The sequence below is a fragment of the Triticum dicoccoides genome, chromosome 3B (assembly GCF_002162155.2).
Source record: "Triticum dicoccoides isolate Atlit2015 ecotype Zavitan chromosome 3B, WEW_v2.0, whole genome shotgun sequence".
Classification (NCBI taxonomy): domain Eukaryota; kingdom Viridiplantae; phylum Streptophyta; class Magnoliopsida; order Poales; family Poaceae; genus Triticum; species Triticum dicoccoides.
In genome coordinates, this window is record NC_041385.1 from 492475586 (window position 1) to 492503514 (window position 27929).

At 49.0% G+C, this 27929-nt stretch overlaps 1 protein-coding gene across 1 annotated transcript; it reads right to left on the minus strand.

Annotated features, from left to right (window-relative positions):
- Window positions 1-722: 722 nt before the first annotated feature.
- Window positions 723-4950, minus strand: LOC119276709. Its single transcript, XM_037557838.1, has 3 exons — window positions 3178-4950; window positions 2818-3064; window positions 723-1265 (listed from the first exon to the last, which is right to left on the minus strand). Exons 1-3 carry the CDS (start codon window positions 4777-4779, stop codon window positions 985-987), a joined length of 2130 nt encoding a protein of 709 aa, XP_037413735.1. The 5' UTR covers window positions 4780-4950; the 3' UTR covers window positions 723-984.
- Between the last annotated feature and the right edge of the window lie 22979 nt (window positions 4951-27929).

The following is a 27929-nucleotide window of genomic DNA, read 5'->3' on the forward strand; positions in this document are numbered from 1 at the left end:
GTTGTAGCACCGACGACCGTGGTCGAGTTGCTGCGTTGCAGCACCGACGGGGCAACGAGCGCCGCATCACATCCCCGGCAACACCGACGAGCAGCCGCCTCCCCCTGCGTGTTCCGTCCCAGGAGTGCGCCGAGCGTCGCCCCGCGGGGTTGCAGCATCACAACGGTTGCGCGCGGGATGCCGGCTTGTGGAACTTGGGCTGCAGGGGTTGGAGCTTGAGGAAGCATGTCATGGCGAATAGGGCTTGGCCAGCAAATCCATGGCGAGATGTGCAGGGATGAAAATGTTCTCGCTGAATACAAGGAGATAAGGCCGAGCAAGTTGGTGGGACACGTGTCGTCCGTAGCATGCGGCTTAAGCGAGAGAAATTTCAGCCGGTTGAAGTTAAGAGTTTTCCTTACCAAATACTCCCTTCGTTCCATATATAAGAACGGTTTTGAGCTTGTTAGCTTGAAAAATACACCAAGCTTTTTGAGCTTGTTAGCTTCAAAAAACATTCTTATATTATGGGACGGAGGAAGTACCATAAAATACACTGATCAAGTATTACAAATACAGAGGCAAAGCCAGGAAAAAGTATGTTGGGTGTCACTTTTCTACAGGCGTATCGTTGCATATTTGTACGAGTATTTAACAGAATTCCTTTGTGAATCGACAGCAAGGGTTGCCCTGCTGCCAGATTTCAGACTACCCTGAACGAATTTTTAATGAAGAGCCTGTGCTGACAGAAAAATATACTAATTGAGTGCAGCATCTCCACTGGAGTAAACAAACGGATTGCAAGATAACAAGTGAAGCTCATAGATGGAGCAATAAACAAACCAGTGTGCATCACTACCTATTAATGAGAAAGAAAGGAAAATATAAGACCACATTGCACGTAGACTCTTTTTTTTCTGAGGGAGCACGCATACTCTTCTGTCAGTCGTTTGTGTCATAACAAACCACTTGATATTCACTGTGATGTTTTCAAGCAGCACCATGTCAAAAGATTCTGTTTTTCCACCTCTTCATTGCCCTAGCGCAGTCATCAATGGGATTCTTGTCAGCAATTGTACCGTCCATGTTAGGATCAAAAAAGATCCAATCCTCCTTTAAAGTGCACATCAGATCGGCATGAAATTCACATGAGCTGATTAGGTCTTCATTGCAGATGTTATGATCTCCACGAGCCATTGCAACAAAGTCCTCACCACGCCCATGATAAGTTTCATGGTATGGATGAACAATTTTTATCCCCTTGTGCTCACAGTTAAAGCAACGAACTTTCCTCAAACAAAAGTAAGTAGATCATTAGCTTTTATACATGGAAAAAAGACAATTTTATCCCTATACAAAAGCTAAGTGCATAAGATGGATCTAAAGAGTATGTCAACAAACCAATGCTTATAAAAAACAAAAAAATTAACAGTCCTGAGTACTTGCCAACAGAGGAAATCTACATGTTCAAGAAGTTGAAGCATGTGGACTGGGGATAGGGATGTAAATGGCGCAATAATAGGCGCCACAAGGCCAGTTTAGTTAGCTTTTGTTAGCTCGATAATTCATTTTTCCCAAAAAAATGAACTTTATTGAACTGTTAGAATGATAAGTGGGCTTAAACAGGATTAAACAGAACCCGGTTTACATCCCTTGGGACTCACATAGTCTGATAGTCACATACTGTGCAAGAAATAGTTCTGATGGAACTAAAAACTGTACCTAACATAAATGCCGTTGCTGCACTACCAGTATCCTAAAAAACCTAGAAAATTATCAATGTCACTGGCAGTGAGGCTTTGGTCTGTATGTCTATGCCCCTTTTCAACAAGAAGAGATGACAGAAAAATCTTACCCCTAAAATGGCCACACTAAGGTCAGAAACATATCAGGAGCAGATGGCAGGGCAACAGAGGAACTGGCTGGCAGCGAGGCAGCACACATGCAGTACATGGCATGCCTGTGATGAACACATACCTGAAGGCTAGGACACATGGAACGAGACAGGGGGAGGGGTGGTTAGAGGTGACAAGGGCTAGTATGTAAAGCATATTTATTTTATTTCAATATTTTGTTTGAGGTCGACAAAGCACGTTTAAGTTCTATGAAGGAAGGAAACCACATGTCTCAAGTTAAGAAATAAGCCAGCATTTGGAAAAGAACTCAGCAAAGGCAATACATTAGGAGTGTTTGGAAAGCTGTTTATTTATTTATTTATTTAGGGGCTCCTTAGTTATTCGGCAATACACAGGCTTAGATCGTTCAAACTTCAAACTGGGAAAACATAGCAGCACAAGTGCTTTTACAGATGGTCAGATGCATAATACTTTCAAATCTTAAATTTCTGAGTTGAAACTTCAAGATTTAGCTTTCAAGCTTTAAAATTAAAACATAAGAGAGTTGTGCATGGTAAGATAATTGTTGTGTTTAAAATGTACCATGAAAACTTTAGACTACTTGGAGTTGGAGGTACACAATGCTGAAATGTGCATGTGAAGAGTATTATTCGAGACAAGTCTAGTGAACACAAATGCATCGAAGGAAACTCATAGCATAAAGGAAACTATAGTTCAAAATAAATGAGAAGAATTGTAAATAAGAATAGTGAGGCACTCGTTTGTTCAAGATTCTTCCCACATAGTGGAATCCTTAGGATTCGCATTAGTAAAAATAATGAATCCTTGGGAATCATAATTGCTAGGGGAAGGCTATTGCAGGTGAAAAAGAAGCACCGGTAGTCATATGCATGGCAAACAATTCATATTGACTACTCAAAGACCATGCAGGAAAATACCATGAGATACCAACTGTGTGGACAAGAGAGCTAAGAGAGTATACCATCAGATATCCAGGAACTCGATACAGGGACGCACATGGATGGTCTTTCATCCTCATCTTTATCACCATTGCTACATTGGGCAAAAAATAGTACTGGACCAGGGGCAGAGAAGTTTGATCCCTTGGGCGTTGCCAAAAAGTTGATATGAGAATACTCATATTTGCCATTTTTCTTAAAAAGGGCAACACTTGTACCTTCAACCACAACAGGATTCACAGTGCATATCACCTGAAGTTCATATTGCACCTATACACAGCAAGGCAGAAGGGGGAGCAGATCAATAAAGGACATTTAAGCAAAAAATGGCAGGAAATATAGTAGAAAGCAATAAAATATATAACAAAAACAAAGGCACAAACCCCTGTTTGCTGACTATAGTTGAACAATGCAGCAGTGACTTTCCTGACAAAGAATCCTTGGTCAGCTTTAAATTTCTTTTGAACCGCCCGAATGAACATTTTCTGGTTTTTTGATAAGGTCTCTGAGCTTGAGTTGGTAGGTGAAGGATTGGGTGAAATCAACATGGCGAGCCGCTCAATTCCACCAACCGTGAGTGCAAGAGTCGGCACACATGACTCAGTGGATTCTGTGATTATGGATGACGAAAAGAATTTTACCAGAGCATCAGTGTCAGGATGCCATGAAGCACGTGCTGCTTCCCTATAAGGGTCATTGTCATAGCACACAGAATGGCCATCCACTTCTGCCATTTTAATGGCAGAACGGATGTCAGCATTGCTTATGAGCAGGTACCATATGGCATCATGATCTGTTAGAGCGCTGAAGAGAGTGCGCATGTAGGCAACGAGGCCATAGAGAGAGCAGCACTCTATGCGCATCAGGGCATTGGTGCATATCATGTCCACCTCAAAGCTAAGCTCAAACTCATGGTGTGTAGAGAATGTAGAGCCATACCAGACAGTGTTGAGGATGATGTTTGAGACAGGATCCATTGGGCCATAGCAATAGCCAGCCTTGAGGAGGCTGCAGGCGAGACGCTTGCACAAGCCATCTCCAGATAGCTTGGAAAGAGCATCTAGGTAAAGCTCGTGGATCTTGTCGAGAAGCAACAGCTTCAAAGACTCTGTATATCCAGACGTAGAATTCTCCTTCTTCTCCTTCCTCTTCCCAACAGTAAGACGTAAAGTGGCAAGATACATGGGACGCCATATGTCCATGGGGGGCATATCTCGACAGTCTTGAAGACTGAGCCACTGGCGGAGGCACCTTACCATTCTAATGGAGAGGCGGGGATGCCGATGTAGATACTCAGATACATTACCCAGCGACGATGCCAGCAACAGTGACGCACTCGCCAGAATGGCTGGTTCGGGGTGCCTCGCGGAGGCGGCTGCACAGCGCAGGGCTATTTTGGTGGTAGGGGAGGAGATATCGAACGGAGGCTTCCTGTCAAGCAGGTCAGAGACGGACACTGAGGGCTTGTTACGATCTTGATCAATAAGCCACACGGCAACGAGGAGGTCGGCCCCGGCCAGGCGCAGGTAGCGCAGGGCTTCTGCCTCCGCGAGGTAGCGGTAGTAGTAGATGAGGAAGCTCACGAGACCTTCCAGAGACCGCCGCGCGACCGTCATGCTGTGGGCCGCGTGCGCGTCCAGCGGTAATTCAAAGACTCTGGGGTCGTCAGTGTCGGTAATGATCTTGGACAAGATCGTCTTCCTCGCCAGTACACCCTCCTCGAGGCTGGGCAACGGCGAAGGACAGTAGGAGATGGTGTTGAGGATGATGTTGGAGATTGGGTCGAGGAAGCCGATGCAAAGGCCGGCCTTGAGAAGGCGAGGTGCCAACGAGCGAATCCCCTTTACCGGCAGCCGATTGAGCGCCTTCTTGTAGAAACCATGGATTTGATCAAGCAGGACACGTATGTCCTGCTCCATGGACTCCGCCTCTGTAACGCGAGTAACATGATCGTCTCCGATGGTTCGCAGACGCTTGCCGTACATGTCGACGTGCGCACTTGCTCCCTCTCCGGCGACGATGGACCCTGATTACGGCGGCTAGTAGGGGTGATGAGACTGGAAGAATAACCTAGCCACGGCACTTGCTCCCTCTCCGGCGATGATGGACCCCGATTCGCTCCGCTTTTGGTGAAGCAGGGGAGCGACGGCGGCGGCGCAGGGGTGGTGAGGCTGGAAGGATATAACCTAAACACATTGGGCCGGGCTCGCTCTATCAGCCCAGAATCGTGCTCGCTACTAGCCGGCCCAATCGTGCTCCTAATTGGCCAACCAAAAAACAGCGGACAGACTGGTTGGAGCACCCTCTACTCAAAAAAAAAAAAGACTGGTTTTTTTTAGAACATAGACGTCAGAGACGTCCGGCTTTAAATTAATAAAGCCTCCAAACTTAGGCAGAGTAGCACAACCACCGACCGAAACAACATAAGCTAACACGACTGATAAGAGGATAGGCCGCTAAATGAGCGCACAGTTGCGTTACAAGGCGGAGAACGGCCCAAAAGCAACGAGCACGCAGGCTCGGAAGGTACTAAGACCAAAAAGGGGGGTTGCCCATCCCTATGCGGCACCCAGTTGAGCAGGCGACGGAGCTCGAGCCTCAGAGTAGACGGCGTGGAGACGACAGATAGCTTGGCGGTGGAGATCAGAGTCATGTTGTCTTCCCAGCGATGCCCATTGCTGCAAGAAAACGATGCATTTGAAGATAACGTCAGCGGGATGCGAGGGAAACACCCCCTCAATAGTATACTTGTTACGGGTATTCCAAATAGCCCATAGCATAGCCGCCGCACAAGTCCACATGATCCTAAGAGACGCGCCTTGAAACCCAGATAAGGAAGATACGAGCTCAGGTCGGGAGCGTGGATCCCAATCCACTCCCGCGGCCTCCCGGACCGCGCTCCAAGCGAAACGAGCCAGGGAGCAAAGGAAGAAGGTGTGGTCAGCGTCTTCCGGGACCCCACATAGCGCACAGGGGCCGGAGGCGGGGCCGTTGCGTTTAGCGAGGTTAATAGAGGTAGGAAGGCGATCTTGACAAAGTTGCCAAAGGAAGACCTTAATTTTGAGCGGGATCTTTGCCTTCCAAAGCCCCGTGGCCGCCGCCGGGATCTGACCGTGGCATAGCTCTCTGTACATGGATTTGACAGAGAATTTGCCGGAGCTCGCAAGTCTCCACGAGATCAGGTCCGCGGATTCCGACAGTCGGGCGTCCGCAAGTAGCGTCAGAAGGCGGTCCCAGTCTGCCAACTCCGGCCCGATTAGCTCACGTCTGAAGTTAATACAGGGGGGGAGGTGTTAAGAGCCGAGGCAACCCGTTGTTCGGGTTCGACCGCTAAGGAGTATAGTTGTCGAAACTCCGCCCATAATGGGCGCTGGCCAATCCAGTGATCAAGCCAGAGACGCGTAGAGCGTCCGTTGTTAACCTCAAACTTTGCGCCCCTGGCAAAGAGGGGTTTAAGGGATTGAATGGAATTCCAGAAAGGAGACCCACTGGGAGCCGCGTCAAAAAAATCTCCTTGCGGGAAATATTTTGCCCGAAGGAGGTCGATCCAGAGGCCAGTCTCCCCCTGAGTCATTTTCCAGATCCACTTGCACATTAGTGCGATGTTCATCAACTTGGAGTTGATGATCCCGAGACCCCCCTGGGTTTTGGGACGACACACGGCTTGCCATTTAACCATGTGGTATTTTCGTTTCGGTCCCGCTCCTTCCCAAAAGAAACGGGACCGCGGTGTGTCAAACTTAGAGTGTACCCCGTCCGCCAGCAAGAACAGACCCATGGCAAACATGGGCAAAGATGAGAGGCTGGTGTTGGTAAGGATTAGTCTTGCCCCTGAAGACATAAAACGGCCCCTCCACGGGCAAACCCTATTCGCCACCTTGGAGGAGAGGGGCTCCCAGTCAGCGATTGTACACTTCTTTGCCGCTATTGGGAGCCCGAGGTAAGTTAACGGGAACTGGCCTAGTTTGCAGTTAAGCAGGTTGGCGACCCGTTGACTTTCTGTCGCATCCATCCCTATGGACACCACCTCACTTTTGTGGAAGTTAATTTTTAGTCCCGACATGAGTTCAAAGCACAACAGTATGGCTTTGACCGAAGCGATACTATGTGTGTCGGGCTCGAAAAGAAGAAGGGTGTCATCCGCGTATTGCAAGTGAGACACTCCTCCCGGGATTAGGTTGTCCACGACACCCCTAATGTGGCCGGCTAGACGAGCCCTGTCTAGCATGGCGCCTAAAGCGTCCGCCACGAAGTTAAAAAGCAACGGCGACGCTGGGTCCCCTTGACGCAGCCCGCGCTTGTTGCGGAAGAAGTTCCCTACTTCTCCGTTCACCGCGATCGCCGTTTGGCCTCCCGAGACCAACTGCATCATGCGGTGAACCCAAACCGACGAGAAACCTCGGTCCAGGAGTACCTGTCGGAGGAACTCCCAGTTCACGCGGTCGTACGCCTTCTCAAAATCGAGTTTGAGGATAATCGCTGGCTGTCGAGCGCGCTTAAGGGAGTGGATAATTTCTTGAAGGACCAGCGGCCCCTCCAAGATGTTTCGGCCCCGAATGAACGCGGACTGGGTTCTACTAATAATGCGGTGGGCTATCAGGGACATGCGAGTAGAACAAGCCTTAGCACAAATTTTAAACGGGACGTTAATTAAAGCAATAGGTCGAAAAAGTCTAATGTGATCCGCACCCGGGACCTTGGGGATCAAAGAGAGAACCCCAAAGTTCAGGCGGGAAATGTCTACCGTACCGCGCATAAAACCATTGCACACGTCAAAAATGGGGTTTTTGAGCACTTGCCAAAACCGCTTGAACATCGCCACCGGCCACCCATCCGGCCCCGGCGCAGTGTCCGATTTCATACCCAGCGTCGCCTTGTCAATCTCCTCCGGGAGGAAGGCTAAGCTCAGGTTCTCGTTTTCCTCGTCCGTGACCCGCAACGCAGGTTCCCACACATCCTCCCTCAGGCGAGCCCTGGGTTCCTCCCTGGAACCCATGAGTTGGATGTAGAACTCGTAGATGTGCCGGATGATATCCTGTTGCCGCAGTAGGAGCCCCTGCTCCGATTGAAGACGAAGGATAGCGCACTTACGGCGTCGGCCATTTGCGTATGCGTGGAAGTATTTTGTGTTCGCGTCGCCCTTGAGCGTCCACTTTATTCCACCGCGCCTACGCCAGTACTCTTCCTCGGCCCTGAGGAGGGATTCGACTTGGGCCTCAAGCGCGTAGCGCTGGGCCCAGTCCTGCGCGGAAAAGATGTGCAGATCTGCCGCTGCGTCTAGCTGGGCTAGCTCCTCAGTCAGGCGTACCCTTAACCGCTTATCCGCCCAACCCTGATTAGCTCCCCACCCTTTGAGAGCCGCTCGCATACCCGCCCCTGCGGCAATCCAGAACTCCATGGGGCCGCGTACGCGCCCGATGCGAGCAACGCAATTCGCCCACTTCGAAAGGAAGGTTTGCTTGAAATCCGGAGACTCCAGCCATGCTGTTTCGAAGAAGAAACGCGGGCTACGTTTAAGCCTTTCCTCCCCCGAGGAAAGGATGAGGGGGACGTGGTCCGACCCGATCCTAGTTTCTGCGTGTAGAGAGCACAGGGGGAACAGCACCTCCCACTCCGAGGACATAAAAACCCTGTCCAAGACCGAACGCACCGGCGTAAGCTGTTTGTTAGTCCAGGTATATCGAGCCCCCACGCGGGCCACTTCCCTAAGGGCCATGGAAGCAATAGCATTATTAAACATGGCCACCCTTGACCAGTTAATAATACCGTTGTTCTTGTCCGCTCCCGAGCGGATCAAGTTGAAATCACCCCCCACCAACAGAGGAAGGTTGCTCACGCCAACAGCCCTCACCTTTGTCTGAAGCTCTTCCAAGAACTCCAGCGAGAGTGAGTGATTGGCCGGGCCATACACGGCAATCACCACCCACTCCTGAAGAGTGGCGCGGTGCCGCACGTGGGCCGACAGGAAGAAGCGGCCGGCATCCCAAGCCACCACTTCAAGGCAGACTAGGTTAACTCCTAGCAGCAAACCCCCGGAGTGTCCTACCGCAGGCACCCAGTGCCAGACGAAACGCTCCAACGGGTCAACCGCAAGCAAGTCCCGGTGGTTGAAATCGGCCTTGATAGTCTCTTGCAATCCGACCACGTCAATTTCCTCGTTCCTAATGAACTCTCGTAACTGGGTCCGCCTCCCAGCGTGGCCGAAGCCTCGGATATTCCAGAAGATGAAACGCATTAGATGATGCGGTTTCGTAGACGGATACCGCGAGCGGTAACCGCTTTGGCCACGCGCCGTGTCTTGGCAGGACGACGGTTGGGGGAGGACGGTGCAGCCCCTGCTACTTGGTCCTCCTGTTCGGGCCGCACACCTGGCACCAGAGGAGCCCCTGCTTCCTTTGCTACCGGCGCAGCGCGGGCCTGCGCTGCCTTAGCAAGCGCAGCCTGCGCGATTTCCTTCGCACGAATGAGAGACAGCACCTCTTGCGCTTCCCCCTCATCAGCCATCGCGACGCCACTATCCGCTAAGATACCCCTCAAGCACTCATCTGGATAATCTTCAAAAATCGTAAAGCGGGGCATGGGGTTACCTTCGATTTCGAGGTTCTTCTGCGCCTGGAGGAGCTGGGCCCGCTGGAGGGACGGCATGTTGCCCTTGGCGCCCTTCGGACGGGAGCTCGTCCTCTCTTGAGTCGCCGGGGACGCCACCGCCTTGGACCGCCTGGCCGTGGGGATGGGAGCCACCTTGGCCACCGCCACCCGAAGAGCATCCGGAGGTGGGGGGGAGATGACCGATGGGGTGTCCCCTGCCCGCCCCCCTGGGGAGGCCAGAGCCATCACCACCGGCCTCTGGACCGACACGCTCGCACGGACCTCGGGGGTGCCCGCTGGCGCCACCGCAGGTGGTTTGCGGCCCGCCATCTTCTTCTGAAGCTTCAACACGCCGCCACCACTGCCGGTCACCACCTTGGGAGGGCTTTCCACAGCCCCTGACGCGTCCACCAGCGCAACCATCGGGGAGACCAGCGTCGAGCGGCCCTCCGAGTCGCAGGACGCCGAGACGCCCTTGTCGATGTCGAGGCTCATGACTGGTTGGAGCACCCCCTCCAAAAAAAAGACTGGTTGGAGCATATTGCGGGCCACTCTCATGTGGAAGATGACCGGAAAGCTTGGACGAAGTTGTGGAGTTTGAACATACCATCAAAGATCAAAGTGTTTGCTTGGCGCCTCGCTCAAACATCTCTCCCCACTGGTGATGTTCGGAAGCATAGAAAGATGTCTTAAACAACAGCTTGCGCTATTTGCCACTCCGACTTTGACTCAAGGCGTTATTCCCTATTTGACTGTCGGATGGCGAGGTGTGTGTGGGCTCTCGCGGATGAGGAGCTTACTGATGTGGTCATCTCGAACCGTAGTGAGGATACTAAGTTTTGGATGTTCTGGCTAGTCGAGACGCCTCGGTGGACCTCATGCAGGTCTTCATAACGATGTGGGCAATATGGTGGGCTCGGTGACGTGCTATACATGATGAGCAACTTCAGAGTCCCATGAGCACGTCTTATTTCATTGCAAATTTTATGGAGGACTGGGAATCTGTGCCTACTTGCAATTCAGCTACAGCCAATGACTTGCATGTAACAACCAGAGGCGTGCAAGCTGTTGACACCAGATTTTTGCATGGCCAAAAGCATAATTAAGATGGCCTCGGATGAAAAATGTTTCAACATGAAAGTTCTTCGTCTCGCTGAAACAGATGATTTTGATATAAAAACCGTCCCCATCCAAGGTCGTATGCGGATTTTACAGTCAAAACCATGTGCTACAACAGTGTTTGGCCGGATCATCCGGGACGGGGTCCAGATCATCCGACCGGAGGCCAAACGAAGGACCCATACAACAGAAGCTTAAGACAAAGCCAGATGATCTAGGAGTAGACCCGGATGATCCGGGTGGAGGTCGGACGATCCGAGCAAAGTCTGGACATCCGGACAATTTTTTTTGCTGCAAACTTTAGAAAATAGCCCGAAACCTCCTCAAGCTGGCCTTAGATTGAAAAGTGTTCAACAGCAAAGTTGTGCGCCTCTTCGGAACGGTTGCTTCTGATATAAAAATCATCTTAATCTGAGGTTGTATGCAAAAGTTACAGCCCGATTAGTGAACTGTTGTCAGAAAACTGGGCTTGCCCAGATCATCCGGGCCTTCAGCCGGACATCCGGGCCAGAGGTCATGAATAGTCCATGTTTTGTTAGGTTTTGATGATTTTGGATGACAAGGCAAGTCCTTTTCTTTTATGAGAAGTTCATCCACCCCTTATATAGACAAGAGGTGACGGCTAACTAAACAACAACACACAATCGCAAAACATATCTACTTTTTACCCTAGTTTTACATCTCTCCCTTTATTCTTTCTCTCTCGTTCGTCATGTTGAAGGGCAGCGATCCTCGAGGCTCTAGGGGTGGGCGAACTGACCTAGGGCAGCCCATAGCCACCGCGCATCCAGATGATGTCCCTCCCGGGCGCGTGGGGTTTCGGGTGCTCAAAACCGCTAGCCCGATTGCTTGCGTACCGCGCTTCTGGATGGGTCTCCTTCGATGTGAGTTGCGGTGCATCACCCTCGACGTTGGAGGTACACGGTGACGTGTTCATGTGCAAACACACTTTTTGACGACTCCGCTGGGGACGAAAGATCAAGAATCATCATCAACCATATCTAATCTCTCCAAGCCCTCAAAAGTTGATGGCGATAACATCATTAAGCCCAGTCTTGATGGACTATCGGAGGAACACCACCAAGCCTATGAAATGCACAAGAATCAGCGTAAAGAGGCTTTTGAGGCGCTCAAGAAGAAGCGTGAGGAGGAGTATTTGGAGGCATTTCTTGTAAGTTTCAGGAAGGACCATCAAGGCAACATCACTCCGGTTGGAAACGTCAATTTCCCTCATCTCATTGACGAACAAGATGTAATCACTATGAGTAAAGTTTTTTTCTCCAGAGCAATTGGCTGTGATTGAAAGTCTTGTTAGTAAGGGTAATGCGATGACATACAATTCTATCATAGCAAGTGCTAATGCTTAGAAAAATATGCCTCTGTCATCTAGTGGTACTGTTGGTATATCTGAAAACCCTAGTCCAACTTTACCTATTTCATCGGCACCTCCTATGCAATAACAATATAGTATGTCGTTGAATTTTTACCCTAGTCAAACCAACCAGCTTGTGGCTGCACCTACTATTGGAAATATGCCCTAAAGGCAATAGTATTATATTATTATATTTTCATTATTCATAATTAAGAGTTTATATTTCATGCTATAACTGGAATATGTGATTCAGTGGAAAACTCATATGCACGTGTGAAATGATAAACGGTAAATGATAGGTTCATGGTCTTGCCTCTAAGACTGGCTCAAGTGTTTTTGGTGATCGTGTTTTCCGGATCTTAGGATATCATTAAGCGTAATGATAGTCCCAAAATAACATTGAAGGTATGACGTTAGAAGAACGATCGTATTGAATCAACCCAATACTTGTCTGTTATACTTTGTGATTATATTGTCTAAAATCAATTGTTAGAACACGGACTGTCAGCATGTGTTTTAGTTCCTCAGACCATGAGAGTGTCTGGTCACTTACTACCAGACGGTGGACTTTGAGGTTGCTCAAACGTCATCTATAACAAGGTGATCATTACGACAACTTTCAGGCTCACTAGAAAGTTTGATAAGTGATCGTATAGCTCGAGAGTGGGATTTGCTCCTCTGATGATGGAGAGATATTCTTAGGGCCCTCTTGGTGTGACGAAATTCATCATCGTCTAGCCATACACAGGTGACTACATCACGGGGATGTCGGAACACGTCAACAGAAAGAAGAACAAAACCGGTAACGGGAGCAACGGTATAGTGAGCATGGTGACGACTCAAGAATATATCGACACACATCGGGTTTCATAAAGTACCGCGAAGCAATGGAAACATCACATGATAACCAAAGGTTCATTCGAATATCATTCTTGTAATCATAGGGACCGATATAGATGTCCACGGTTCCGCTATTGGTCATTAAACGAAGGGGTTTCGTTCATGTCTATCGTTTACCGAACCTACGCAGTCACAAGATTAAGGTAGTCACGATCTGCTGAGTGTTAGTAGGACGAGAGTGATGAGAATATATTTGTGGAATTGTTTCATTAATATCCAAAATAGTTCTGAAAAGTTCCGGAAGCGTTTCAGGGTCACCGGAAGGGTTTCAGTGAATATCGGGTAATACCAAGTATTACTGATTAATTATATATAGGTGGAAAATGTTTCCGGGGATGTTAAATTATATATATAATGCTTTGAAAATGTTTAGAACATTTTATATTTAATTTAAATATCAACGGGCCTAAAAAGGCCAAGAGGTGGAAGGCAACTTGGGCCAAAAAGGCCCAAGTGGGAAAGTGCCTCCCTTCCAAGCGGGGCCGAATTGGGGAAGGGGAGGAGTCAAACTCCTCCTCCCCTTAGATGGCGCACCAAGGGGGACTCCTTCCCCTTGGTGGCAGCCCTCCCTCTCCCCTCTAACCTATATATACTAGAGGATTTCCACCCTATGGACATACAAGTTTTGGAGCCTCCTCTAGTTGATCTAGTTCTTGTTCTAGTTTGTCCTAGTGAACTAATTAGAGCGAGCCCTAGCCACCTCTCATCCTCATAATTAGAAACCCAGTGTGGTTCTAAACTCCTCCCTCTAATTCTCCGGCGACGATTAGCTCTGGACGGCGAAGCGCTGCCGGATCGTGAAGACCTTACTCTTGCAACCAACTAGAGAGGTCGTGCTTTTGGTCTTCTGTTCGAGGGTGGTTTGCAAGATCATCATCGACATTTGAGGGACTCCAAGTACAATTTATATGACTCGTCTACTTCTGTTGCATTCCCGGAGTTGGTAACGATCATTGATCACAACTCGTTATGCATCTTCATATTGTTCTTGGGTGATCGTAGGGCGATTTTTTTTTGTTTTCTACTATGTTTCCTATTATTTTCTTACTGGTATAAAAATAAAAAAGTCCATATAATCCTACAAAATTGTTGTCCATATCTTACCTTACAAGATTTAGTTGTAATACTAACCATCGGATAATCTTTTAAGAAGGACCATCGGATGACGCTAAATGGACTGTTCATATTAATTGGGAGCATCTCAAATTTTCTCTACTAAATGATAAAAACATGATAGAGGTTTCTAGCACAACCGATATGTCAAAAGTAGTGGAGCATAGGAGAATACAACAGGACCATCTACCCGGTTAGAAGATTCTAGAAATAACAGTGGAGAGAGGCTAATTAAGAGTGTCGTGACAAACAAACAATTTAGCATACCCTCTCGTCCAGCACTTTGGCTAGCGGCGAGCCAAGCTAGATTGATGACCACAAGTATAGGGGATCAATCGTAGTCCTTTCGATAAGTAAGAGTGTCAAACCCAACGAGGAGCAGAAGGAAATGATAAGCGGTTGTTGATGCAGCTTGAACTACATAGGTATTTCCCCAAAGAGGAAGGGATGATGCAACACAACTACGGTAGGTATTTCCCTCTGTGATGAGCCCAAGGTTATTGAACCATTAGGAGAACCATGCAACACTACGTGAACGGTACCTACACACAAAGAACAAATACTTGCAACCCGACGTAAAAGAGGGGCTGTCAATCCCTCCCCGGTAAAAGATTGGTAAAGAAATAAATTGATATATGCAAATAAAATTCAGCGAGGTATTTTTTGGTTTTTGATAATATAGATCTAAAAATAAAAGATGAAAATAAGTAAAAAAGCAAATAGCAATGTAGATCTGAAGATATATGATGAGAAAATAGATCAGGGGCTGTAGATTTTACTAGTGGCTTCTCTCAAGAAAAATAGCATACGGTGGGTAAACAAATTACTGTTGGGCAATTGATAGAACTTCCAAATAATTATGACGATATATAGGCAATGATCATTATATAGGCATCATGTCCAAGATTATTAGACCAACTCCTGCCTGCATCTACTACTATTACTCTACACATCGACCGCTATCCAGCATGCATCTAGTGTATTAAGTTCATGAAAAAATGGAGTAATGCAATAAGAACGATGACATGATGTAGAGAAGATCTATTCATGTAGGAATAGACCCCATCTTGTGATCCTTAATAGCAACAATACATATGTGTCATTTCCCCTTTTGCCACTGGGATTGAGCACCGTAAGATCGAACCTATCACAAAGCACCTCTTCCCATGGCAAGAAAAATTGATCTAGTCGGCCTAACAAAACCAAAGATTCGAAGAAGAAATACAAGGCTATAAGTAGTCATGCATATAAGAGATCAAAATACTCAAATAACTTTCATGGATAAAAACATAGATCTGATCATGAACTCAAAGTTCATCGAATCCCAACAAACACACCGCAAAAAAGAGTTACATCAAATAGATCTCCAAGAGACCATTGTATTGAGAATAAGAGAGAGAGAGAGAGAGAGAGAGAGAGAGAGAGAGAGAGAGAGGAAGTGGTCTAGCTACTAACTACGGACCCGTAGGTCTACAATGAACTACTCACGCATCATCGGAGAGGCACCAATAAGGATGATGAACCCCTTCATGATGGTGTCTAGATTGGATCTATGGTTTCTGGAACTTGCGGCGGCTGGAATTGTGTTTCGTTGACTCCCCTAGGGTTTTTGGAATATTGGGGTATTTATAGAGCAAAGAGGTAGTGCGGGAGGCGGTCGAGGTGGGCACAACCCACCTGGGCACGCCTGGGCCCCCAGGCATGCCCTGGTGGGTTGTGCTCCCCTCGGAGCCCCCCTTTGGTACTTCTTTGGCCCAACAGGTGTCTCCTGGTCCAAAAAAATCACCAAAAAGTTTTGCTGCATTTGGACTCCCTTTGGTATTGATTTTCTGCCAAGTAAAAAAACAAGCAAAAAAACAGCAACTGGCACTGGGCGCTATGTCCATAGGTTAGTCCCAAAAAATGATATAAAGTTGCTATAAAATGATTGTAAAACATACAAGAATGATAATATAACAGCATGTAACAATAAAAAATTATAGATACATTGGAGAGGAATCAGCATCCCCAAGCTTAATTCTTGCTCGTCCTTGAGTGGGTAAATGATAAAAACAGAATTTTTTATGTGGAATGCTGCCTAACATGTGCATCACATATTATTTTCTTTTGTAGCATGGACATTTGGACTTCTATATGATTCAAAGCAATAGTCTAGTTTTGACATGAAGATTTCAATACTCAAGCATATCAACAAGCAACCATGCCTTTCAAAATATCAACACTAAAGCGAGTTATCCCTAGCACATTATGCTCAATCATTGATCCATTCATGAAACACACTCGCACATTAGCTACACCCAATGCCCAAGTACGATCATAGTACCCCTTAGTTGGTGCTTTATAAGAGAATATGGAGACTCAAATAAAATTCCATAACGTAAAAAAAGAAAAGCCCTTCGCAGAGGGAAGTAGGGATTTGTAGAGGTGCCAGAGCTCAAAGCGAAAAAGATAGAGATAAAACATTTTGGGTGGCATGCTTTTCTTGTCAACGAAAATGATTGAGTAGTTCCCAATACTTTCCATGCTAGATATATCACAGGCGGTTCACAAATAGAAAATAAAGTTTATTTCTTTTTCCACCATACTTTCACATTCCACGGCTAACCGCATCCATGGCTGCCGTCCATACCAACACTTTCCAAGGAATTTATTATTTGACAAAATAAAGTAAACTCATTTTTAGTTTGGGACTGGGCATCCCTAATACCTTTGTCGTACTCTCATGCAATGAAAAGTGAATAAACACTCATCTTGAGAATAACACATCTAGCATGGAAAAATATCAGCCACCCGGCCACCCCCTACCGTTTCATGAGCGGTACGAGGACACAAAAAGAAAAAATATTTTGAAATTAGAGATGACACATACAAATTTGCTTAGAACGGCAAAATAATACTGCATATAGGTAGGTATAGTGGACTCATATGGCAAAACTAGTTTAAGGATTTTGGATGCACAAGTAGTGATCATACTTAGTGCAAATGAAGGCTATCAAAAGATTGGGAAGTATCCAACCAAGAAACAAAAAATCTCATAAGCGAGCATTAAGCATAACTAACACCGAATAATGCACCACAAGTAGGATATAATTTCATTGCATAATTATTGACTTTCGTGCTTGCATAGGGAATCACAAACCTTAACACCAATATTCTTACTAAAACATAATTACTCATTAACATGGCTCACATATCACTATCAACATATCGCAAAACTATTACAAAGAATCCAGTTTATTTTGTCCAATGATCTTCATGAATTTTTTTATTATATCCCTCTTGAATATCTATCACTTTGGGACTAATTTCATATGTTGCTATTGAAAGCTCAAACAAATCTAAGTGAAGAACATGAGCATAAAAATTTTCTTCTCTCAAAATAATATAAGTGAAGCAAGAGAGAATTTCTAAAAAAATTACTAACTCTAAAATAAATCTAAGTGAAGCATGAGAGCATTTCTTCAAAAATAGTAAAGCACATCATGCTCAAAAAGATATAAGTGAAGCACTAGAGCAATTACATAGCTCAAAAAGATTTAAGTGAAGCATAGAGAGCAATTCTAACAATTCATATCATAATTTCGGCTCTCTCAAATAGGTGCGTCCACTTGATTTAAAATAAAAAGCAAAACAAGCAAAGATTCATATCATACAAGACGCTCCAAGCAAAACTCATGATATGTGACGAATAAAATATAGTTCCAAGTAAAATACCGATGGTCGTTAGAAGAAAGAGGGGATGCCACTCGGGCATCCCCAAGCTTAGTTGCTTGCTTCTCTTTTAGATTATAGCTTGGTATGCCGTGGGCATCCCCAAGCTTAGGCTCTTCTTACTCCTTATTCCTTCATCCATCATGATCTCACCCAAAACTTGAAAACTTCAATCACACAAAACTCAACAAAACCTTCGTGAGATCCGTTAGTATAATAAAGCAAATCACTACTCTAAGTAATGTTGCAAACCCATTCATATTTTATTTTTGCATTATATCTACTGTATTCCAACTTTACTATAGCTTATACCCTCCAATACAAACCATAGATTCATCAAAATAAGCACACAATGCAAAGAAAACAGAATCTGTTAAAAACAGAACAATCTGTAGCAATCTGAAAACTTTGAATACCTTTGTAACCCCAAAAATTCTAAAAACATTAGGACAATGTGGGAAATTTGTATATAAATCTTGTGTAGAAACTTCAGAGCAAAATCACATTTCTGTGATTTATGAAAATTATTTTACTGGGCACAAAAGTTTCTACTTTTCAGCTAGATCAAATCAACTATCACCCAACATGATTCCAAAGGCTTTGCTTGGCACATGTTGGAAATATGAGCAATTTACCATATGTTTTTATTAACGGAAATACTAGATACAACATGACTAAAATAGCAGAGATAAAGCAAGTCATGCAATCTGACAAAGACGAGGTAAATAGCATCTGCAAATATGAACTGTAACCATATCTAGAGCAGATAGTAGAGCAAATTGCATATATGAAGAAGAACCTAACATATGTAAGGCAGACACTAGAACAAAGAACTATGGCAGGACCTCTAACAAAATAAGCAAGAACACGTACGGGACAGCAACAACAGCAGAAGCACTGGACTTGGGGTCGACATCCTCGCCAGCCATGTCGTCGAAGAGGTTGTCAGCGTTGGGGAAGAAGTCGTCGTCGGGGAAGTAGTCGTCGGAGTCCGGGGCGTCCGTGACGAAGGAGTCAGTAGTCGTGTGGAGCGCTCCCCAAAATCTTTATCACCCCTTCTCCCGTACAGGACTCAAAGAGGTGCACTATCGGAGGCCTATTGTCCCGACCTGCAATGCACGCTGCAAGCCGGGATGGGGAAGAACGTAGCAGTAGCTCAGTGCTCAGGAACCTGGGGCGAGAGGAATGTGTTGTTCTACTGTACATCTCTGGAGAGAAGTGACCTCCCTTTTATAGGCACAGGAGAGAAAGGCAAGAGGGCAACATCGGAAGGTGAAATGAAAAGATGGAGACGAATCAAACAACCAGTGGCCGAAAAGTTGCACCGTTCGCATTCAGTCTCCACTATCGAAAAATCTTTTCAGCTTCCATGTGACCTTTCGTATACCAGTCATGCGTTGCAAAAATTTAGACATCGGCTCGGCTCATTCCTGCAATCCGCGTCGTGACGAGGCGTGGCGTGGCAAGGCGGGCGGAGGAGGAGGAGCGCGCATGATTGTACCTCTTGTTCTCATGCTCATACATGTGGGAAAACATCCTCCCTTATAAGGAGGTCCAACTCCCACCAAACTAGCAATATGGGACTAAACTTTAGTTCCACCTCTTGCCTTGCATGAATGGGCTGAGTGGGCCTCTAGGATTTATTAGGAATTTCTGAAACTGCTATTGGGCTAGCCCAAAATAGGCAAAATTCCAGCAATCCCCATATCCCAGAGGCACACAAAATTTGCCTTTGGTTCCAAAACACTGTTTTATATACCAGTACTGTAGTGGAGACTGTTAAGTTGAACTTCCACCTAGAACTCTATGCTACACTAGTAAGCAACTTGAACAGTGGACTGGGCCTTGAATTGCAAGTTTTCTGTGCTTATAGCTTCACACAAAGCCTTGACCGATACTAGGCTATCGTGGGTCTTCCCCGCGGTTGGAGCTTATGCATCATACTCCGAGACCTTTCATGAGTTTACTAGAGAGCACCCTACTCTCATAGATTGCGACATTTAACAATCAGACTCATATAGGTGTGTTCTTCAAAAGATGTTCTGCAGGACAACATCTCTGCTTAAATGAGCCACTTACAACACATTAAGATATACATCAACCTGCCATGCAAATTTAGGAGAGTATTGCATCTTCATGGAGTGGTATTGTTAACAGTAAGGATACTCTCCTCTCAGCTGACCAACAACTTGTCTCCACATCTAATTCATGGGATCTTCGATCACATACACTAGGTTACTACTATGAACAACTCATATTGTGGGTCTCTTACCCATCTCCTTTGATGCATTATCTATCACATTACGTGATAGACCCTTAGTAAAAGGATCTGCCAAATTTTTAGACGTTTGGATATAATCCAATGCAATAACTCTGGAGTTTTTCATTTTTCTGATAGACTTTAACCTTCTCTGAATATGTCTTGGTGACTTCATGTTATCCTTTGAGCTGCTCACTTTCGTGATTACAGTTTGATTGTCGCAGTTCATAAGGATACCCGGTACAGGTTTTTCAACTACCGGCAAGTCATTCAAGAGCCGACGAAGCCAATCTGCTTCGACCGTAGCTGTATCTAGTGATGTGAGTTCTGCTTCCATTGTTGACCTTGTTAAGATGGTCTGCTTGCAAGACTTCCAAGAAACAGCGCCACCCCCATGAGTGAATACATATCCGCTCATGGCTTTTTCTCATCAGCATCTGAGATCTAGTTTGAGTCACTATACCCTTCCAGTACCTTTGGGTACCCAATTCCATAACTCGTAGTGCCTTTCAAGTAACACATAACTCTCTCTAGAGCTTTCCAATGCACATCGCTAGGTTTTGAGACAAACCGGCTCAGTTTGCTAACAGCAAAAGAGATGTCAGGTCTTGTACCACTTGCTAAATACATAAGCAAGCCAATAATATGTGAATACTTCAATTGATCTCTAGCAATTCTTCGATTCTTTCGAAGTAGCACGCTAGCATCGTATGGTGTTGTAGAGGGCTTGCAGTCACTGTAGCCAAAGCGACTCAAGATCTTTTCCACATAGTGAGATTGAAGCAATGTAATCCCACCATCATTGTCTCTCAACAACTTGATGTTCAGAATGACACCAGCCACTCCTAAATCCATCATATCAAAACAATGAGATAGGAAATCCTTGACCTCCTTAATAACATTCAGATTTGTTCCGAAAATCAGTATGTCATTGAGGGAGTCCTGGATTAAGGGGTCCTTGGACGGTCGGACTATTAACATGGGCCAGACTGTTGGGCTATGAAGATACAATACAGAAGACTTCTTCCTGTGTCCGGATGGGACTCTCCTTTGCGTGGATGGCAAGCTTGGTGATTCGTATATGTAGATTCCTTTCTTTATAACCGACTTTGTATAACCCTAGTCCCCTCCGGTGTCTATATAAACCGGAGGGTTTAGTTCGTAGAGGCAATCATAATCACATAGGCTAGACTTCTAGGGTTTTAGCCATTACGATCTCATGGTAGATCAACTCTTGTAATACTCATATACATCAAGATCAATCAAGTAGGAAGTAGGGTATTACCTACATAGAGAGGGCTCGAACCTGGGTAAACATTATGTCCCCCGCCTCCTATTACCATTAGCCTTAGACGCACAGTTCGGGACCCCCTACCCGAGATCCGCCGGTTTTGACACCGACATTGGTGCTTACATTGAGAGTTCCGCTGTGACGTTGAAGATAGGATTGATGGCTCGCCTTGTTATCAAGGGCAACATCACCTCTGGAGGAGCCCTGGCCTCAGGCCAAACCCTCCGACTGGGCGGCTTCACTATGACCGCCCGTTTGGCCATCGGGCCGACGATGACTTCTCGGGTCATCGAAAATCATCTATGCGTCAACTCAGAATACTCCAAACAGATGGATCCAATGGAGTTGTTGTCATTAAATGAACTCCTGGATCGCATCGCCGCCTTGGGAGTCGCTACAGACTATGATCGGATTGGGCTTAAACCCGATCAGAGAGAAATTGAATCTTCGCCGATCACCCATCAGATAGCGGTAGTGGAGGAGCAATACAACAACTCTTCCTCTATATTGAGGACGAACTATGTTCGGATTTCCGAGCTCATAGAGCCGGATACCCGCCCGCGGGAAGACGTGCCCCGTACTTCGAACCTAGAGTCGAACTATGGGCCTGAAAAATTGGTTGATGTTCTGGAGCCCGAACTGTTAAATTCGGAAGTTTCTCAAACTCCGGATCCTAGATTAGGTCAGGGTTCGGACTTAAATCCACCCACCCACCCAGACAAACGCGATCTTATCCACATCAGACAGTAGTCTCAAGAAAGGATCCATCACTTTTGGGCCAGATTCCTCCTTGTCAAAGACAAGATCAAAGACTGTCACGATGAAGACGTAATCTCATTATTCTGCAAAAATTGCACGGACGAGGGAATCCTCAATGCCATCAACCACTGTCAAATATCACACTTCGCTGACTTGGCAACCATAGTACAAAAGTACTGCACAATGGATGCCTGGAAAACTTAGGCAGCTTCTTGGGAGCCACCGGTTTCCACTTAACCCCTCGTCCGGACAAAAAGGATGCACCCTCGTCGGTCGCCTGATCCAATAGTAAAAAATCGAAGCCCATTACGGGGCGTGAAACCGTTCTGGAGGGATGGCTCGATAGGCCATTGTCGGTGTTCTGGGAACGGGGGTCCCCAGACTTGCCTGCCTGCAGCCTGCGGCGTGGCTCAAGCAGTGGCCCAGTACGGCCCGTCTACATCAACCCAAGCTCAAGACCCTCGCGAGGGGCCAAGCCTTGCGGGGAGGGCGATGCAAGGCTTCCATAGGGGCGGCCTCATCAGGTGGGCTTGCGAGGAGGCGGAGAGATCAAGGCAAGAAGTACCTCGCGAGGTGCTCGTGACGCAAGCCATGACGATCGAGACCAGGCGGGCGCCAGCCTGCGCAGTGTCCTTGTTTCCTCTTTGGTTCAAAGGGGGCAAGCGCAGGCGCGGAGTACCGAGGCATCAAGCAAAGGTTTCCTTATTGGTGCAACGAGACCAAGACCAGCAGGACGGCAGGACGGAGGTCACCGTGGAGCCCAAGACGGTGTCATCGCCAGTGCCTTTGGCAGACGAAGACCACCTTTAGTCAGGATAGCTTGTACTAGTTGTCCCACTTCAAAATGGCCGTTGTTGGCTCCCTTCCCGCTCAATATTTGGGAAGAGGACCAGGGCCTCTATATATAGGGCTAGCCACCATAGTAGAGAGGCATCTTGTCTGAACCCCGATCGGATCCATTCCAAGTAGAACACTGCACCAGCTCAAGAACACCCCTCGCGAGGCTGTTCTTCCTTTGTACTGTTTATCATCAGCCCCAGAGGCAATCCACCACACCCCACACTGGATTAGGGTGTTACACCACAACGGTGGCCCGAACCAGTATAAACCTTGTGTCCCTTGTGTTGTTCATTATGTAGCTTAGACTCGCGGTGAGGTTTTTGGGGCGTGGATCGATAGGGAGAAGATCTTCGCGCGCACCCTAGAGTTCGAACCTTAAGGGTTTTGCCGGGAAGCAATATCTGACATTTGGCGCGCCAGGTAGGGGTGCACCGGAATCTTCCTTTTGCTGTTCCGCGTTCCATCGTTTCGTTGCATCCATGGCGGATGCTCGCCGAGCTCGCGCTGAGCGTCGGGCTGCTCTCGTCGCCCAGACGGCTCCCGTCGGTGGGCCTCCTCGTCATTCTCCGTCGCCTACCGCCAACGCCGCCACCGGCCCGGCGGGGAACAAGCAGCAAGCATCGTCGCTGCATCCCTCGGTGCGGCGGGAAGGCCGCACCGCCACTCCATCACTAACTCCAGCTGGTTCATCATCTCACGCTCGTCACGCTCCCATGGACGCGCAGGCCGCGTTGCTCTTCGCATGTGAGCTCCTGCACTACCGCCCCATCGACGACTACTACGAGGAGTGGCTCGCTCTCATCACCGAGCTCGTCAGCACCGCAGGGGGCTCTCCTGCGCCATCCCTCTTGCTGCCTCGCCCTCCGTCCTGCATGGGTGATGCAGCTCTGGAGGTGCCTCCGCCACCTCCTCGCTAAGAAGGCGCCCTGGCTCCAAGGCGCGCGGCCCCTGGACGAGACCCACCATGTCCAGTGCCCGTGCGACAGGAAAGGAGCTGCCAAGAAATCCCTCGGCCCCAGGAAGGCACTCGCGTGCTCCCCACTCCAGCACGTCAAGACCGCATCCCTGCGCCAACACGTCAATACCCCGCGCTTCCCCTGGTGGCGGCGCGCGGAAATCTCCAAGAGCAGGCCCCGCGACTACAAAGGGCTCCGGTGGCCACCGCAGGCTGCCGCGCCTTCACCACCGAGCTACGCGGTGTCGCTTGGACGGGCAAGTTCAAGCCGGATCTGCCTCCTCGCTATGATGGCACTGCCGACCCCGCGGAGTTCCTACAGCTCTACGAGCTGGGTATCGAGGCAGCCAACGGAGACGAAAAGGTCATGGCGAACTGGTTTCCCATGGCGCTCAAGGATGGTGCCCGCACCTGGCTCCTGAACCTGCCTCCCGGCTCGATCTCCTCTTGGGACGAGATGCGCAGCCACTTCATCGCCAACTTCCAGGGCACTCGCAACCGTCCTCCAGTCGTGGGTGACCTGCACCGCATCAAGCAACAGCCAGGAGAGACCTTGCAGAAGTACATCCAGCGTTTCAACAACGCTTGCCTCAAGATCCCCAAGGTGACTGAGGAGGCCATCATCTCAGCATTCTCCGATGGTGTCCACGATGTCAAGATGAAGGAAGAGCTCGCCATTCACGAGGATCTGTGCACATCTCTGGAGCTGTTCAACCTGGCGACCAAGTGCGCAAGAGCTGAGGAGGGGCGCCTCTCCCTCCGTGAGCTTCCAGCCGCTGACCTAGAAGAGAAGAAAGCCAAGGCCAAGGACGTGAAGCGCAAAGGAGCAGTTGTGCTCGCAGCAGAACCAGACACGAAGCACGGTAGGGACCAGCCGGAGTCGTCCAAGGGCAACAGATTCTACACCTACCACAACCTCTACACCCATAACAGTAACGAATGCCAGGAGCATAGAGCCATTTGAGAAGTACGCATCGGTCGACGCCCCAAGCGCAGCAACCGGGGCTACGGCCGAGGAGGAGGAAGAGGTGGAGGACGATGGGACGACCGAGGCCCTCGCCAGGAGTGGTGTGACCGCCCTCACGAGGATCGCTGGCAGGACCAGCCTTGTGAGGGGGCTTGGAGAGATCAGCCTCGCAAGGATCGCCTACAGGGCAACGCAGGCCTTCCTCCTCTGCCACCACTGCCAAGAAGGAATGATGACCACCATCAGGACGAGGGGGCTGGGGGCTTCCAGGAGCCACGTGCTATTGCTTGCATCCTGGGCGGTGCCCAGGCCCCAGCCTCTTAGCACATCTTCAAGCAGTTTGCCCGTGAGGTGAATGCAGTCCTCCCCAAGCTCGAGGCCACGCGCCCTCTCAGGTGGTCCACGTGCGCCATCACGTTCAGCTTAGCGGATCAGCTCAAGTGTGTGGCTACGGATGGCGTCCTCCCGATGCTTTGCTCCCCAGTCATCAGCAACGTGCAAGTTACCAGGACCCTCATTGATGGCGGCGCAGGACTCAACGTTATGTTCGTCGAGACGTTCAACAACCTCCAAGTGCCTTATGATCAACTTGAGCCAACCAAGCCTTTCTCAGGAGTCACTGACGGCTCCACCACTCCGATAGGGCAGGTTCGCCTCCCTGTCACCTTCGGACATCGCAAGAACTACCGTACTGAGCTCATCGACTTCGACGTTGCCCACATTCGCCTGCCATACAATGCCATCCTCGGGTATCCAGCCCTGGTCAAGTTCATGGCGGTGACTCACCATGGTTACAATGTCCTCAAGATGCCGGGAAGCGGTGGAATCATCACAGTCCGCTACAAAGAGAAGGATGAGGTGTGCTCTCTTGAGTGTGCCTTCCAAGCTGCATCAGTCGAGGACCCAGACAGCAAGAGCGAGAACCCTCCCGAGGCATTCCCAAGAAGAAGAAGACATCACCCAGCTCAAGGCCTCAGAAGGTTGGCATCTTCGGAGGCGCCGCGTCAGGATCTGAACCCCTGCAAGGGGCGCCTCCCTCCGTCGCATAGGAAGGCGCGCCCGGCGCCCTCCTTGGGCGAGGCTCGGGGGCTCTTTCCTGGAGGTTCTCAGACTTTGCCAGGATCACGAGGGAGGCACTCGGGCACCACTTGGAGGCGTGCTTTGCGGCACATTTCCCTCAGGAAGGCATGGGGCAAGGAGGGCCCGACCCTCAGGAGTTCATTACCAAGGCCACTCAGGAGCTTCAAGAATCGAGAGTCATACGCGGCGATCGCCGCCTACCTGGCGTAGTTCCCCATTCATGCGAGGATGGCATGCTGCGCATCTGCATCGACTACCCAGGGCTCAGCCGAGTCACATCTCAAGAGCACTTCTGGCCTTCGCGCGTGGGACGCTGTGAGGGTCCGCCGCACAGCTACGTTCGCATGCCTTTCGGCCTGCCGAATGCGGCTGCCGCTCACCAACGTCTTCCGCTGAGCATTCTGGCGGCTCAGGAGGCCAAACACCATGCGGTCCTTGCGGAGATGGAGATGGTCCTCGAGGAGCCGCCCGGACCCCCGAAGCCTCCTGAGGCTCAGGGCTCCGGTGGCTCGTGAGGATCGGCCTCTTCACCAACATCATCAGCTACTCCAACACCCGCTCTACAATGGTATCAGGTGACATCTTTCGAGTTCATTTCAGCTGGGAGCACCCTCAGGGCTGCATTATTCCCAAGTCGCGTGGGTCTGTCCCCGCGGCATGTATCTGTTTTGTTTATGCTTTTAGTTTACATTGCTGGGGGCACCCCTCGGGCTGCATCATCCCCAAGCCGCTCGGGCCTGACCCAGTGGCATGTATCCTTCCTGCAATTATCTAAGCTGATTTTCCTTTCATGCTTAACCTGCCTGTGATAATCGTCTGCTCGATTGACACCTACCTTTGGAGCCGCTCGCGCTGGCACGACGCTTGTGCATGGGTCCGTCCCTGCAACATCGACAAATCTGGGTGGTCGAGCTCTGGCCCGCGGCAGCCCTGCAAGTGTCACCTCACCAGGCCCTCAGTGCCCTCACCACACTCTCGGAGCAACCAATGGCCGGCCGACAATCGTAATGGCAACCCATGCTTTTCTTGTGTCGGTTTACAGGGACTACCTGAGGCCTAAAACGGGAGGCATCGCGAGCTCTCTTTCTCTCTTGCCCGCGTGATCCGCTTGAGCGTTAAAAGGGGGGCTCCTAAGCATCACGACTCAGGAGCTCTTACTGGCTCTCCAGCCCTCACCCCCTAGCCTTGTCCACGGCATCACGACCTGGCATACCAGCGGCGGCTGAGATTGCTCGAGTGCCGGGACCTGAGGACGTAGAGCACGAAGGAGAGCACGGGAAGGGAGGGGAAGCTCGCGAAGGCCTAACCCAGCTACATCCCAGCTGCAGCGGCGCAAGCCCGGCGCCTCGTGGACGAACGACTCCATGCACTCGAGATAAGTCTCCCCCCTGGGATAGCTAATCGATGCGACACGAAACCTCCACTTGATGCGGCTCTGTGGCGGCGACATTGCCTTCCTTTCTCACCTTTCGGCGGCTGCTTGAGCGCTAAAGGGGACCTCCTCAACATCGCGCCTCAGGGGCTTTTACTAGACCTCGGGCCACTCACCTCTTGGCCTTGACCACGGCATCGCGACCTGGCATACCAGCGACGGCTGAAGCCTACCTGGGGACCGGGACCTATCAGCATAGAGCACCAAGTCGTCGCGAGGTTAGAAAGGGGGAACCAAGCCGGAACAGGATAGCATTTGCACCACTTCATAATAACGATAATATCAACAAAAGACATTGCGGACACTTTACATGCCCCCATGGGGTACTCTTTCAATTCCTCGTAGGGAACAAAAGGTGTGAATCCTAAGGAGCCCTAACTATACGCGCCCTCATGGACGACGCCATCATCAATAGTGGGCCACTGGAGGCCGGCGCCAACCCCATCCAGATCAGCCGCGCCGGAGGCCTGATGCAGCCGCCTTGCTCCGAGCACAGCGCGAGCTCGGGGGAATGTAGCTGTCATCGCTCGTCTCCGGAGTCATGAGGAACTCGGGAGAGTTGCTGGACTCCCAAGCATCGCCACTGCTGCCAGAGGATCCGTTGGGGAAGCGGGTGGTAGGCCTAGCCCTTGCCACATGGATGTCTTGGCTGCCTCCTCTGGGCAGCACTCCAGCCGGTGGTCTTTTGCATCAAAGACCTTGAAGAGCATCAAGGAGGCGCCATCGTATTCGAAATGAATCACGAGAG